The sequence below is a fragment of the Mus caroli genome, unplaced genomic scaffold (assembly GCF_978045245.1).
Source record: "Mus caroli unplaced genomic scaffold, Mus_caroli_1 scaffold_14, whole genome shotgun sequence".
NCBI lineage: Eukaryota > Metazoa > Chordata > Mammalia > Rodentia > Muridae > Mus > Mus caroli.
The window spans coordinates 53,278,827-53,294,170 of NW_028227269.1; the positions used below are offsets into that span (position 1 = coordinate 53,278,827).

Here is a 15,344-nt window from a genome sequence, read left to right on the forward strand (position 1 = left end):
TATATATATATATATATATATATATATATATATATATATACACACACACACACACACACACACACACACATATATATATATTCCAACTATGGCTTCATTAGAACAACCACTGGTCACATGGTAATGGAGGATAACGTTGGGTGACCTTGGATTCATCATCTTGCCTCCCAAGTGCAGCATTATAGGTGTTAGCACCACGCTCCAGCCTTGATCCTTCCGCTTCAAATATACATAGATACTGGCCCCAGTACTAACTAACCTGTCTATATCCCCAGTAAACATTTATTCAATATGGGAAAAAAAGGCTAGCCTATCCCACTGATTTTACAGCTGATGCCTTATTGCCTTGGGGGCACCTGCTTTGTCTTTGAGACCTTAGTCAGCAAGTATCACGGTGCTTCACATATACAATCATTTATAATGTAAAATGTGTCCCTAGTGCTATGAATATGACTGGCATCCAAGTCCCCTTCTTGATAGATGCAGGAGAACACTAATAGAAGACTATGGGGTTAGTTTTCAGTTAGGGCTTTGTGCCTACATACAATAGCGATGGTGCTACAGTTACCCTCATTCCCTGATGAAGTTTGTAATTCTTAATACCCTCTAAAAATCCTGCATGCCCCCCCACCCCCTTTTTGAAAGGAGCTTGTCACATAGCTCAGTCTGGTCTCGAACTGGCAATTGTGTTTCAGGCTCCTGAGCTGGGATTCCAGGCTGGTGTCACTGTACCCCAAGCCTCAGTGTCGACACAGTGATACGAACATGTACACTTTGGTCATCAGACTCATTTCCCCGTCTCTTGGGTGTCTTTCCTGGAGTAGGGGTGCTAGGTCTCTCAGAACTCTCTTCAGTGTTCTGAGGAGCTGCCAAGTTCTCCCAAAGCATGCAAACCACTGAGCCTTTACCAGAAGGTAGGAGGGCTTCAGCTCCTCAGAGTTAAGCTTCATCATGTACCATAAACCATGGGCCCTATAGTGCCAAGGCAGATGGATTTTCAGAAGGCTTCAATTACAGTATAAGAAAATGAAGTTGTATTTCTATTAGGGTATCTTCTAACTCTCAAGTCTGGGCTTCACTTTTAGACAGAAAGCATAGCTCTTATTTGCACCTTGCAGTTTAACCTAAAAAATATCTGTTTAGCAAAGAAAATAAACAAAGATGGAATCTAAATGCTGAGTCATTGTTTCAGGACCATCTTTTATCCATTGTCAGGACTTGTCTTTACCTCCTTTGAAGCCAAAAATTGGAAATATTTTTTTTTTTATTGCTTTGGTTGCTTTTGAAAAGCTCAAGCATTATTCTCAGGCATACAAGGAGGACTGTGAGTTTGAGGTCCCGAGATCTACACAAGGAGACCTTTTCTTTAAAAAAAAAAAAGTCAGGTGGTACATAACATTACTTACAGAGGCAGGTGGATTTTTGAGCCAGCCTGGTCTACAAAACAACTTCCAGGCCATCCAGAGCTACAGAGAAATCCTGTCTTGGGGGAAAAAAGGGGAAAAGGGACTCTGGGGAACTAAGGGGAAATACAGGAAGGGAAAGAACCTCGGGTGGTTTAACTTAAAACTGCTTTACCCAAAGTGTCTACATATTATTTCGGGGATCTGTCTAGTTCCACCTTTTTCTAGAAACCTTTAAAAATAAAAAATAAATTAGTCCTATCCTAGCATGGCTCGTTAGAGACATAATAATATCAGATAGTGAGACCTTCTGTTTCTGCCTTCCTTGCATCAAAGAAGCCACTGTCTGGCTTCCTAGAGGTCATGTTTGGATGTGACATATAAATTAAACACAGCTAAGCTTGTGTTTGTAACAAATAAAAGAGCAAACAAAACATTTCAGATATATATATTTTAGTTATCTTATCATAGTTTATTTATATCCACATACGACTACTGCATATGCAGAGTCACACAGAACTAGTTAGTTACTGGCACACAGTCACGTTTGCAAGGGAATATACAAAGCATATGCAGGGTTAGGTATCACTAGGTTGCTTTGGTGCTAGAGAACCTTATATAAATGGATTTGTTGAAGAGCTTCTAGGTCAGTGTCCCTTTGTGAGTACACATCCAAGTTCAGAGGAATCTCTTCCACCCAGGAGGACAGCTGCACATTAATCTGTGGGGAAAGCATAAACATGAAACCCTCAGAAAAGTCCTGCTGCTCAGAACGTCACAATATTAACCTAAGTAAGTCACACGACACATTTTTTTTATTTTATGTTTATAAATATTGTCTTCATGCATGCATGTGTACTATGTCCATGCCTGATCCCCAAGAAAGCCACAAGAGGGAGTCAGCTTTCCTGGAACTGGAGTCATAGATAGCTGCGAACTGCCATATAGGTGCTGGGAACCAAATGCAGGCCCTGTGCTTTAGAACGGCTGAACCATCTCTCCAGCCCCTACACCACAGGACTAAGTTTACATAGTACCATATGAATAACTTGTTTTACTCTTATTTTGGAACTTGAAAATTTTTTCACAATTTTCTACATATAAAATGCTTATAGATTTATTTATGTCTATGAGTGTTGTGCTTGCATGTAGACCATGAACCACCAATGGGGGCCTGGTGCCCATGGAGTTCAGAAGACAAATTATCCTGGAACTGCAGTTCTAAATGGTTGTGAGCCACCATGTGGGTGCTGGGAAGTGAACTCAGGTCACCTGCAAAGGCAACTAGTGCTCTAACTGCTGAGCCATCTCTCCAGCCCCTAGAGTAATTATTTTAATGTAAGTAGTGTAATAGTTACCTCGAGGATTATATCATCAAAGACGAAAACAATGGGAAAATATATAAAGTACAAAAAGGCTGTTCTCATTCCCACAGCACTGGAGAGGAACAATTTCCCTCCATCACCTGCACGAGACTGTCCCCTTCACACCATACACTTGAGCCTCTACAGAACTCTGGAGCCATTAGTGTATATCTCTGTTTAAAGTTATTTTCTTGTTAAGAATTCAGCACTTATCACAGACACAATGTGGACTGCTCTTCAGTCAACTGTCCCCATCTGGAGAACCTAGGGGTCGAACCCCAGTTGCCAGGCCTGAACAATAGACAACTTCTTTCCTGCTGAACCACAGTGCTGGCTGAAGTTGTTTTCTTAACTGAGAAAGCAACAAAGTCACCAAGTCTAAGCTCTCTTCCACAGCCTTTAGTTTGAGGTTCTCTCTCCATGCCTCGGCTTCCCACACAGGAGTCAGCGACCTGCACCAACATGTCTAACTTCTGAAAGTTTTTAACAATTCATTGTATTTATTACATTATTTGTGTGCATGTCTACTCATGCGGCTGGCACATGCCATCTTTCTAGCCTTTTTTGAGACCAGGTCTTTTTTATATAGGCCAGGATGGCCTTGAAGTCATTCATGAATCTCCTGGCTGCCTCTGGTTTGCTGAAATTACAGGTGTCAATGGCTGTCTAGACAGATTTATGTGCATAATATTAAAGCTATTATTCTGGGGGCTGGGGAGATGTCTCAGCAGTTAAGAACACATGCTGCTCTTGCAGAGGACCCAGGTTGGCTCTTAGCACTCACATGTGGCTCACAACCATTCCTAAGTCATTTCAGGGAATCCGAAGCTCTCTTCTGACCACATGAGCACCAGGCCCACATGTGATGGCCATAAACACACGCAGGCAAAATGGTTATACAAATAAATAAATCTTTAAAAAAAAAACCCAAAACTTATTTTGGTAAGTAGAGCACCCTCCCCCCCCCCCTAAATTGACTTATATATTATAATATATAGAGAAATTATATAAATTAGAAATTTAAAAGGAATACATTTGTTTTGTTTGTTTTTTTGAAAAAGTTTCACTATGTAGCACTGGCTGGGCTGGAAATCACTCTGCAGACCAGGTTGGCCTTAAATTCAGGCATTCTCATGCCTCTCTGCCTCCCAAGTGCTGGGACTAAATGCATGTACCATTATGCCTGACCAAGAATACATATTAAAAGGGATGTGTCTATGAGAATGGAAAATTATGGTAGGATCACACTACTGATGAAGCAGGTGAACTGGGGTAACTGCCTTCCTTTACACATTCCTGGATTACTTCCTTTGCTATAACACACAAAATTAGGGCAGGAGAGATGGTTCGATGTTCAAGAACGCTTGCTACACAGCATGAGGAGCAGAGCCCAGAGCCCAGGTGGTTCCCAGTCTATGTAACTGACAATTATTATGCATCATCACTGTGAAGTACCTAGGCCATGGATTTAAAAATCCCTGGACAACTCTGACGCCGCTGTAGCCCTTTATTTGGTGTGACGAGTCTCCATATGTAGCCTGCCTGCCCCCAGTGCATCCACCACCCTTCCGTCTGGGCTCAAGGACAATGTGACGATGTGGGTATTCATTTTTCCAGTTCAGTTTTTGAGAAGGGGGTTCGTTGATCAGGCTGGTCTCAAACCAGTAGGTTCAAGATCTTTCTGCCTCAGCCTTCCATGCAGCTGGGGTACAGGCTTGCTACTCTTCCTTCTTAGCTATGACGTGGATGTTAAGGCTCTTACTCACACTCAATAGTATTTACTAACCTTTAACTATGACCCCATAGTGATTAAAAATTGTGTAGAAAAACAAGGAAGTCTATATCCAGACATGAATTGTATTTCAGTGCTTTTGAGGGTAGAAGACAAACCACAAAGCAGTACTTTAGCAACACAGTTTTGGTATTTCTAGAATGTTATAATAGTTATCAGGGAAAAAAAAGTTTAGATAAGAAAAATGTTGAAGGGCTAGGGATATAGATCAGTACTGTGCTTGCCTGACAGGCAGGAGCCCTGAGGGGTGGGGAGGTTGGTTTTTTTTTTTTTTTTATTGTATTTTTTTCTCTGTAACCTTGGCTATCCTGGTACTCTCTCTATGGGCCAGGCCAGCTTCAAACTCAGAGATCTACCTGCCTCTCCCTCCTGGGTGCTGGATTTAAAGGCCCGTGCTACCACACCCAGCTCAAGAGCCATAGGTTTAATTCCTGCCACCATCCAAATCAACCAACCAACCAACCAACCAACCATAGGAAACGTAGTTACATACCTCGAGACCCATGAGAGAATCTTGGAGACTTGGTACTGTCACTAATAGTGATCCTTGTTTTCTTACATTATGGATGATGTAGTTCCAGGCACTAGAAAACATCAAAAACTGATATAATGAAATAACAGTGAGATCATATTGCATATTAATCAGAATAGAGATAGCTCTCTTGTTCAATGTCTCCTCTTTCTCTCTCATGATGAGGAGGAAAGCCACAAGCCTGTTCAGCAATCTGCTCTAAGTCATAGCCCCAGCCAAGTTTGGGGGTTCACACCTGGGATCCCAGCACTAAGGAAACTGAGGCAGGAGGCTCCTCTGGGGTTACAGGCCAGCCTGGGGTACACTGTGAGCTTCAGGGCACCATCCTTGGCTCTAGAATTAGGCTCCATCTGAACAAAGCAACAGCACACCCAACAAAATCCGGGATGTGGCCTTTAACATATAACCCAGCAACTGTACACTGCTATTTACACAAAGAAGTTAAAAACATGTATTTGCAAAATAATCTGTACATAACTATTTATTGTAGTTTTATTCATAATTTACAAACTTGGGAATGGATAAATTGTGGCATATCTAAACAACTGCAATATTGTTCAGCTCTAAAAGGAAATGTGCTCAAGTCATTAAGACACAAAGAACCTCATGTCTGTTGCTAGAGAGGGAACCTAACCTGGAAGGATTCTGGATTGGCTGATTCTAACTGTTACATGCTGGAAAAGTAAAACTATGGGTTGGTAAAAAGATCAGTGGCTGCCAAGGGTGAGGTGAGAGTACAGGACCAAGAGCTGAGCAGGGGATTTTTAGGGCAGTGAAACTACTGTCCATGTTTTAAGGCTGGGTGCATGTCACTACATATCAATACACACACACACACACACACACACACGCTGTGCAGCACCAAGAGTGAACGCTACTGTAAACTGGAGACTTCTGGTGACTATGCAGTACCCAAGACCCATCGTAAGAAGCACACTGTTCCGGTGGAAGGGACAATAATGGTACAGTCTCAGCAGGTGCGTGGGGCAGAGTGTACAGGAAATCTTTATCTTTTTTAAAGTTTTGCTGAGAACTCAAAACTTCACTATAAAGAGCGAAACAAAAGCCTGACGTGTCAGCTTTTATCAGACACTGGATTTTATTTTATTTTTTTGAATAAGGATGACTAAAGAAAATGCAGTCAGTATCTAGAAATCTAGATAGACAAAATGTGTACCCACAGGAAATAGAACCACAGCAACACAGTAGAAATTGGCAAATTTTCCAGTTCCTGAGGGGTGCTGGTAAAGTTACAAGGTCAAAGTACTGATATTAACAAGATGGGGATGTGGGTTACCGTAAAGGTTCTGAATAAGAGAATTGAAGTTTTCAGAATCACACAAGTCAAGCAGGATCAGCATCAAAGCCTTGTACTTTCTCCACAGAGCACATGAGAATCAGTCCTTCAGACTGGAACGAGGCTGAGACTGCTAGGGGTTGAGGAAGATGAGGAGTCTGGGAAAATCAGGGGCACAGAAGCCAGAAACCAAAAATAACTGTGTAGATGTGTATGGTGTGTAGATTAGATCTTTTAAACTCACGTTAAGAGTTAAATCATACCTCACCTGGCTGGCTGGAGTATTTTAGGGATGGAATTCCAACATTAAAGAGCATCTGCAGAGTTTGGAGGGACCAGCCAGTTCTATAGGATAATGAAATGGCCTGTCAGGGAGGTGTGTGTTTGCCCAGTTCTGTTTAACTCCCAGGGTTGATATACAGCACACTACACTGCATAGGTCTTGGTCTCCCACCGTGGGGACAGTCTGGGGAGGTGGGTGGGTAGCAGTATCAGTTGTACTTATTTTTGGTTGAGGCTATGGCTAGCAGGTATCATAAGTTTAGAACTTATTTACAAAATAATGCAACATTTGTTTTTTTCAGGATGCGAATGATAACCACCCAGCACTGTTTCAACTAGAGCTATCGTTGTTTAACGTGGTTCCTAAAAATTATGGACTTTACAAGCCCATTTAATAAAAAAATGAAAAACTAGATTAGCATGACTTTTTCATTTATCTGAGACACGCACGTCTCACAGAGTTCAGGATGCCCTGAACTAGCTATTTAGCTGAATTCACGGTTACAGACTAAAGCAGAAGTTGTGTGTCCTGGTACGGCATGGGTCCAGGAACCCTGCCCTAGAGGCAATCAGAAACACTCAAGTTGGGTGGGCTCTACTCTCCTTCCGGGTGGAGAAGATGCATCACCTGGAAGCCCAGCGTGTTTATTATACACAGTTGAACAGGTTACTGCATGCAGCTGGACAAAAAGGGAGATTACTACATACAGCTGACAAGAAGACAGGTTTAGCTAATCTCACTAGGGGCAGCCTCACTAGGGGAGCAGTTTCCAGGCTGTGAACATCCAGGGGTAGAAAGCATGGTAGTTATTTTCTACATACACTATAAATACCTGCATAGGGACAGAGGAAAGCCTTATCATTCTTATGAGTCTAAGGTGTGGCATCCTTGACATGGCCACGACCACATCAATAACACACATTCACCCAGGACTTCACCGTCCCTAAACAGAAATAATTAAATAACATCATATAGCTTGTTCAGTAACTCATGTAGTCTCTATGAATGAATATATGAAAAAAGATGTTTTTATTTTTGTTTAGAGTCAGGGTCTCACAGTGGAGCCCTGACTGGTCTGGAACTCAGATCTGCTTGCCTCTTGGATCCTAGTGCTGGGCATAAAGGCGGGCGCTACCACACCCATCTAAATATAGATCCCACCCTGCACCCACAGTTCACCAACAGCTTTCAACATTTTTCAGCATTTGAAATCTATAAATCTCCAAAGTGTTTAACATTATTTTTCTCTCAGTGCCTCATTAGTATACCAGTGACATTATACTCGTCAACAATTATATGTTTTTCTTATCTGCAAGTAAATTTAAAAGTAAAAAAGCTGCTGATGTGGTGATAAATGCCTGTCCTGTCAGCATCAGGAGGCAGAGGCAAGAGGAATTCAAGTTCAAGGCCAGTGTGGGCTGCACAGAGAAGTGATCAGACAGTTGCTACCTTCTCCACCAGCTGGGGAGTGAGATAACTCCAGGAACCTGTTAGAGGTTCCTTCCTCAGCTCAGGGACACTGTTAGAGGATGTAGCAAACACAGAATTAGCTAGTTTTGAAGGTTAATATTCTCATCCTCTCTTTTAAGCCTTGGTTACTCCATACTATTTTATGATCGGCGTGATAGCTAGTGTTAACTGTCAATCTGACAGAATCTGAAACAGCTGAGAAGAGGGACTCTGGGCTAGCTGTTAGGGTGTTATTTTGATCAGATTAACTGAAGAGAGCTGGGCTAATTAGCATGCATTTACTCTCTGCTTCGCATTCCTGAGTGTGGATCCACTCCCCATCATCAGACAGAAGGCACTGAGCACCCAAATAGCCTTTCTCCCTTACCTTGCCTTTGTCAGGCTTCACCACCACAGCATCAGGAGAGGAAACTAAGACAACAGATTAGCACAATGACAGCAAAGAACAGTACCAACCCCTGGGAGCTGCTATTTAACTATATCCTAAGTGGATGTGGGGGTCATACTACCATTTTAGATCCACCAAAAAGTACATATTACAAGGCCCACTGAGATGGCTCAGAGGGTGGTTTACATAAAGCCCGACAACCTGAGTTTGATACCCAGAACACATATGGTGGATAGAAGTGACTTTTTTTTTTTTTGGTTTTTTGAAACAGGGTTTCTCTGTGTAACCCTGGCTGTCCTGGAACTCACTTTGTAGACCAGGCTGGCCTCGAACTCAGAAATCCGCCTGCCTCTGCCTCCCAAGTGCTGGGATTAAAGGTGTGCGCCATCACGCCCGACTCAGAAGAGACTCTTGCAAATTTCTTTTGACTTCTACACACCCACTCTGATGAGCACAAATAGATACATGTAAACTTAAAAAATTAAATACATTTTACAAAATCAAGTGTCAAAAATTTGCATTTAATCTGTTTCCTTATTAAAATAAGTTGATATCATGTACAAACGTGCCAAAGAAAAAATAAAAATATTAATAAAATCAAGTTGAGCACTGGATGGTAGTGACAGGCTTAAGTTTGAGGCCAACCTGGTCTACAGAGTGAGTTCTAGGACAGCTAGGACTACACAGAGAAACCGTTTCAAACAAACAAAAACAAAAAACAAAAAAACCAAGTTGAGTTTGTCATTTTAAAATTAGCATGAAAACATTTCTACCTTACCAATCTCTTTTCATACCTTGCTGGATATATTTTAATAACAGTTTTCTTGCTTCAGTAAATAACCTACCTGGCCTGTTGAGCCTCAGTAAGAAAATATTCGAAGACATTATTCATTACAATGACATCAGCAGTTTGCAGAAGGGAACTCTGGGTACAGATGTCTGCATGAAGCACCTGAAGAACGAGTGTAGCATGTAAGATGTGAGAGGACGAGAACAGCAGAGCGAGCACGCAGCCACACAGGAGATGCCCGCTGGCTCAGCGGTGCTGTGAGGCCCAGAGATACCTGGTATCCAGTAAAGCCCAGAAGCTTGCAAAGAAGACTCGCTTTGAATGGAATTATTTGTTTTGTTATAATTGTGTCCCCCACTTGCTGGTTATTACTTTTTAATGGAGTTTAAAGATTTTTCCATTATAATTACATTGTTAGGTTTAAGAGTCAAAAGATCCAGGTTTCAATTATGGCTCTGTCCAACTAGATTTGTACTCTTGGGTAGTTAATTTCTTTTTTTATAATGGTTATCAGTCCTGTTGATACAATATAAAAATTATGGCTCAACGGTTAAGAGCATTTACTGCTCTTACAGAGAAATGGGGTTTGGTTCCCAGTACCCACACGGCAGCCAACAGCTGTCTATAACTCCAGTTCCAGGGGATCCAATGCCCTCTTCTTAACTCAGCTGGCACCAGGCACACATGTGATGCACACACATCCATGGCAGGCAAAACACTCAAAACACATAAAATAAAATATAATCTTAAAATACACCCACACCTCTCAAAAACCATTAGAGTAAATTATAAACTGTCAAATCTGTCAAATATTTATCTGTCCTATGCTAACTTGATTCTAACACTCACCTGAATATTATTACCTGCCAAAAACGTAAGCAAAAAAATTGATTTAAACCCTACATAGGGCTGAAGAGCTGGCTCAGCACTTAAGAGCACTGAGGTCTTCCAGAGGACACAGGTTCGATTACCAGTACCCACAGGGCAGCTTACGGCCTTCTGTAACTCCAGTCTCAGGGGAACCAATGCCCTCCTCCGATTTCTGTGGTCTCTAGGCACCACATATGGTGCAGACATATGAGCAGGCAAAACACACACATAAAATAATAAAATAAATAAATCTTTAAAAAAACCTACATAACTCGAAAACGTAACATAATCATAATTAAGGCTTCGAAGACCACAGGGACAATAACAAGAAAATACACTTATTTGATCAGGAGTAAAAAAATAGATTTTACTTTGAAACAGAAAAACTAATGTTTATGATTTATTTTCAGATAAATACTCAAGCACTACAAATATGTAATATGCAAGGTGTTATATGGTCTGGTTTAAAGAAACATTCTTTCTTTTAAATAATAAACATTCTACACTTAAAAAAATTCACTTGGCCTAGAACCTTTAAAGACAGTTTTGACACAATCATCAATGAAAAGAAAGACAGCTGGGCCAGAGAGACAGCTCAGAGGCTAAGTCCGGCTCTTGTCACTAACAACCCAGTTAATTATTGCAGACATTATAAACATGCAGCCTAGCTATGCAACAGATATGTGAAGTAGTCAGTAGTTTTATCTTCATTCTTCCTTTTTTCCCCCATTTTCTTCATATTTTTCTTCCTGTACTTCTACTACACAGACTGGGAAAGAAGAATCTGAAGGCTCAGTTAATCAAGGCAGCCAACACAAATCTCTCAGGGTTCCAGCGTGGCCTCTGGACTGATGGCAGTACAGAAGCAATAAAACAACCACACTCAAGCAAAATGTAGTGGGTACCTTTTTTTCTACACAAGATACTGTAGAGGGAGACAAACCAGGCTAAAAGAGATACAGTATCTGTGCTCAAATGTGTGACACAGGAGTAATGTGACAAACACCCCAAAACAACTGTCCTAACTCCCCAGTGTATCAGAGGAGTAAGCAGAGAGCAAGGATAGGAAGAGGGAAAGCCCAGTGCCAGCCTGGAGGAGAGGAATGGGAGGGAGGCTGGGAGACAGGACAGCAGAGCAAGCACACAGGCAACACACACACACACACACAGAGGCAACACACACACACACACACAGGAAATTGAAAAAACAAACAAACAAGAACAAAGAATTCGCCTGAAAGGGAAGATAGGTTTCAACATATACTATTTAAAATAACTACAGAAACCGTTTTTGTTGATTTTAAGAGCCTTCAATCCAGTATTTATCTACAACTTCGGGGGAGAGGGGTGTGGTCATAGGGTGGTATAAAAAGGCCCTGAGCTTGAGGCCACACTGGAGAAAAAACAAACAAACAAACCAAGTTTCTCACCAAAAAGTTACTGAAGGTAGCCATGAAGTTACATATCAGAAAAAATTACATGGGTGTGTACTGAAATAATTTATTTTGAAAAGTAATAAAAGAATTAATAAAAATATAAACATTTTATATATCTTTATCATATTAAAAACCAGAAGCAAGCACTTTATTATTATTCTTTATTAAGTATGATTCTTCAGAGGTCTTAATTTTTGTTTTTGTTTTTTGAGACAGTTTCTCTGTATAACCCTGGTTGTCCTAGAACTTGTTCTTTAGTCCAGGTTGGCCTTGAACTCACAGACATCCACTTGCCTCTGCTTCTGAGTTGGAGTCATAGACAGCTGTTGCTGTGTGTGTGCTGGGAATTGAACCTGAGTCCTCTGCAATTCTTGACTGCTGAGCTATCTCTCCAGCTCCCAATGAGTTCTTAATTTTTAAATCTCAATCTTCAACTTAATAGAAATTTCTATTAAGTATGTGATTATTACATAAGAGCAGTTTGAGGCCAGTCTGGTGCACACAGTGAGTTCTATGCCAGCTAGGCTAAAGAAAAGAAAACCCATGAATTTTGTTTGCAGTTCTAGGGCCTGAATCCAGTATGTTGTGCATGGCAGAAAAGTATCCTACCACCAGCCTTACCCCCACCCCATAAACTTATTACCAGATAATGTATTTATGCTGATCACTTATCTCTACTTTTTTTTTTTTTTTTTTGAGACAGGGTTTCTCTATGTAGCCCTGGGTCCTGGAACTCACTCTGTAGGCCAGGCTGGCCTTGAACTCAGAAATCTGCCTGCCTCTGCCTCCCAAGTGCCACCACTGCCTGACTTATCTCTACATTTCTAAAATGAGGGTGGGGAAAAGAAACATCGTGGGAATATAAAATAACCTTTATCAGAAAGATAAAGTTTTCATCCTTCAACTTTTAAAAAATTTCCATGTCTGTGTGTCTGCTTGTTTGTTTGCACACCATGTGTGTGCAGGTGCCTGTGGGGACCAGAAGAGCATGCTGGATCAGATCAGGAGCAGCTGATCTTACAAGCAATTGTGAACACTGGATGTGGGCTCTGGGAACCCCACCTGGGTCATCTGTAAGAGCAGCAGACCCTCTTACCTGCTGAGCCCCTGATCTTTAACTCACTGAGTTTTTCCAATGTTATGCTGTCTTTAACATCAGAGATTGTTAATATTTTCTACATTGCCATGAGGAACATAGAAGGATCTTAGTGCAATTTCAAGGATCACTGCATTAGAAAACAGAACCCTCCAAAAAACCAAAACCCCCAAATCTTTTATGTTGTTACTTTTCTTTTACAGGAGAAAGGGGAACCCTGTTCTAGCCTAAGAGAAGCATCTTTCCCTAATGACCACTATCCTGTGACATTTACAGCAGCTCCTAGTGACAAGATAAGCAACCACGAGTGCTGCAAGCCCTTCAATTTCCAGTTTAATAAAATACACTGGCAGCCAGCCTCGGAGAGTTATTGACAGTTCCATTACCCAAACGGAAGAAAGAAAAGGAGGAAAACAGAGGAAACACTCTCTAGTAAGAGAGCCGGTCAACTCAGTGCATTCCCACACAGTAGCTGTGAGAATACAGAAGCAGTTAGGAAAGAGTCATAGAAGTAATAAAAAATATGGTAAAGGTACCTTTATTCTGTCACCGAACTGGTATTTCTTTATGATCATTTCCTGCAACTGGCAAAATTCTCCATTCAGCTCTACCCCACAGAGTTGCACTGCTGAGCTGTAAAGGTAACCCTGAAATGGGAAGACACGGCCTGTCACAAAATAGTCAGCTTCTAAGTATAGGCTGATGTCTGCCTGAGCTATAAAAACCAAACTGTTCTAAAACTCAGAGTTCAGAACTTCTCCCATCAGGGATTTGATTGAGGTTATTAATCTTTATTACATAGCTATATTTTTAAAGACTGGTTTGTAAAGTTTCCTGATAAACTGGGCATTTGGCAAGCTTGGAAACAATGCAAATGAGCCCATTCCTAAGCTTTGTGGATCTCGTCAGCCTGCAGAACCTCTGCGGAGGGAGGTTACGTCCAGGAGTCAATCCGTAAGGAATGCAGTCATAGCCACACACCATTTGGAAGGAAGGCAACCAGCCCAATCAGTGAACAAGAACAAGGAGAACTGCTGGAAACTGCCATGGTTCTGTCAGAGTAACAAAAGATAACCTGGAAGAAAAAGTCAGCTAATTTTGTCAGGTAACCTTCTGTTTAAGGGTTTGTTTGAGACAGAATTCATGCAGCACAGGTTGGCTCTGGACTTATCTTCTGGATGCTAAGATTAGAGATATGTACCACCATGGCTGGCTCCTGCAGATGACTGCCTACCAACACATGCAAAAACCAAGGTTGAATCTATAGCTTTAGCACACATGTTTACAATATTTATTTCTAACATGTTTCAAAGTGCATATGTCAATATTAAGGAATTTAGTATAGATTCAGCGATCTACTGTAGGAAAAAAATCAATATATTCACATTATCAACACTGATACTATACCTGTGACATCAGTTATTTGACATTACATTTTTTGCATGGCTCTTATTTGCTTTCCTTACCCTCCCTCTTTGTTCTCTCTCTTTCTCTCTCTCTCTCTCTCTCTCTCTCTGTGTGTGTGTGTGTGTGTGTATGAATACATAGGTCTATGTGCTCATGTGTGTGTGTGTGTGTGTGTGTGTGTGTGTATGAACACATAGGTCTGTGTGCTCATGGGCATGCCAGAGAATGGTGCCTCCCTCTCCTACCCTTCACCTTACAGCACTAAGATTGACAATACTCTTTAACTAAAGCTATGGGGCAAGGTGGGCAAAGCGGGTGCACTTACAATCCTCTCTCCGAAGGCTGAGTGAGATGCCTTCAAGGCCAGCCTGTGATCTGTAAGTCTCAAACCCAACCCCCCCCCCCCGAAACACCAGGAGCACTAGTAACAAAAGCCACCAAACTGCATCATCTATGCACAGAACGTTTAAGCCAAGCATTAAAGAGTAAGTTTTTGCCTAAAGCAAGAAGCAATTCTGAAACCTGACAGCCCCTGCTCCGGGCAGGAGTCCCTACTGCTATGTCCTCCAGGGTTGGTTTTTTTGTTTGTTTTTAGCAAGTTCTAATGACAGCCAGAAACCATATCTGAATTTTTTTGACAAAATGATTTAAGAACGTCAAGTACTCATGACTTGAATTTATAACAAGAGCCACATTGATGTCAGATTTCAGAAACAAAAGAAATGTGCATGTTTTGGGACACAGAAAATTGGACATGATGTATTCTTAGATGTCACCATCACCCAGTGTGTACACTTAAAAGACAAGGAAGCAGATATCCAGCGCTAGTAAAGGACTCGCTATGGCCACCCAAAAGTTTCTTAGGCCTAAAAGTTTTTAGTTTTTTGAGTTCTTATCAAAACGCACTGTATTGTTTTATTTTAATATAGCACAAAGAAAAAGAAGCCAGGCATGGAGACATTCTCAAGTTTGTGGCTGAGGCAGAAGGATAAGGGCTTCAGAGTTATCTTCATCTACATAGCGATTTTGAGGCCAGCTGGGCCATATTAAAAACACACCCCCTCCCCACTCCAAAACAAAACAACAAAAAAGGGGGAGGGGGTAGTAAGTGGGGAGGGGAAAGGAGAGAGTCAGCCACATGGTCTATTCGTTTATAGCTGTCATTTGTGTTGTGGGATGAACCAGGAGAAAAAATTGGACAGCTGGGGCCGTCTCT

At 41.4% G+C, this 15,344-nt stretch overlaps 1 protein-coding gene across 1 annotated transcript in view; it reads right to left on the reverse strand.

The window, feature by feature from the left end:
* Positions 1 to 1,865: 1,865 nt before the first annotated feature.
* The window catches only part of LOC110307476 (uncharacterized), a 34,862-nt gene continuing 21,383 nt past the window's right edge, over positions 1,866 to 15,344 (reverse strand). Inside the window, exons 5-8 of the mRNA XM_021179706.3 lie at positions 13,258 to 13,368; positions 9,375 to 9,481; positions 5,053 to 5,143; positions 1,866 to 2,124 (exon numbers count right to left, since the gene is read on the reverse strand). Of these exons, the coding sequence (XP_021035365.1) occupies positions 2,008 to 2,124; positions 5,053 to 5,143; positions 9,375 to 9,481; positions 13,258 to 13,368 (426 nt within the window). The 3' untranslated portion in view covers positions 1,866 to 2,007. The remainder of the gene's footprint in view (positions 2,125 to 5,052; positions 5,144 to 9,374; positions 9,482 to 13,257; positions 13,369 to 15,344) is intronic.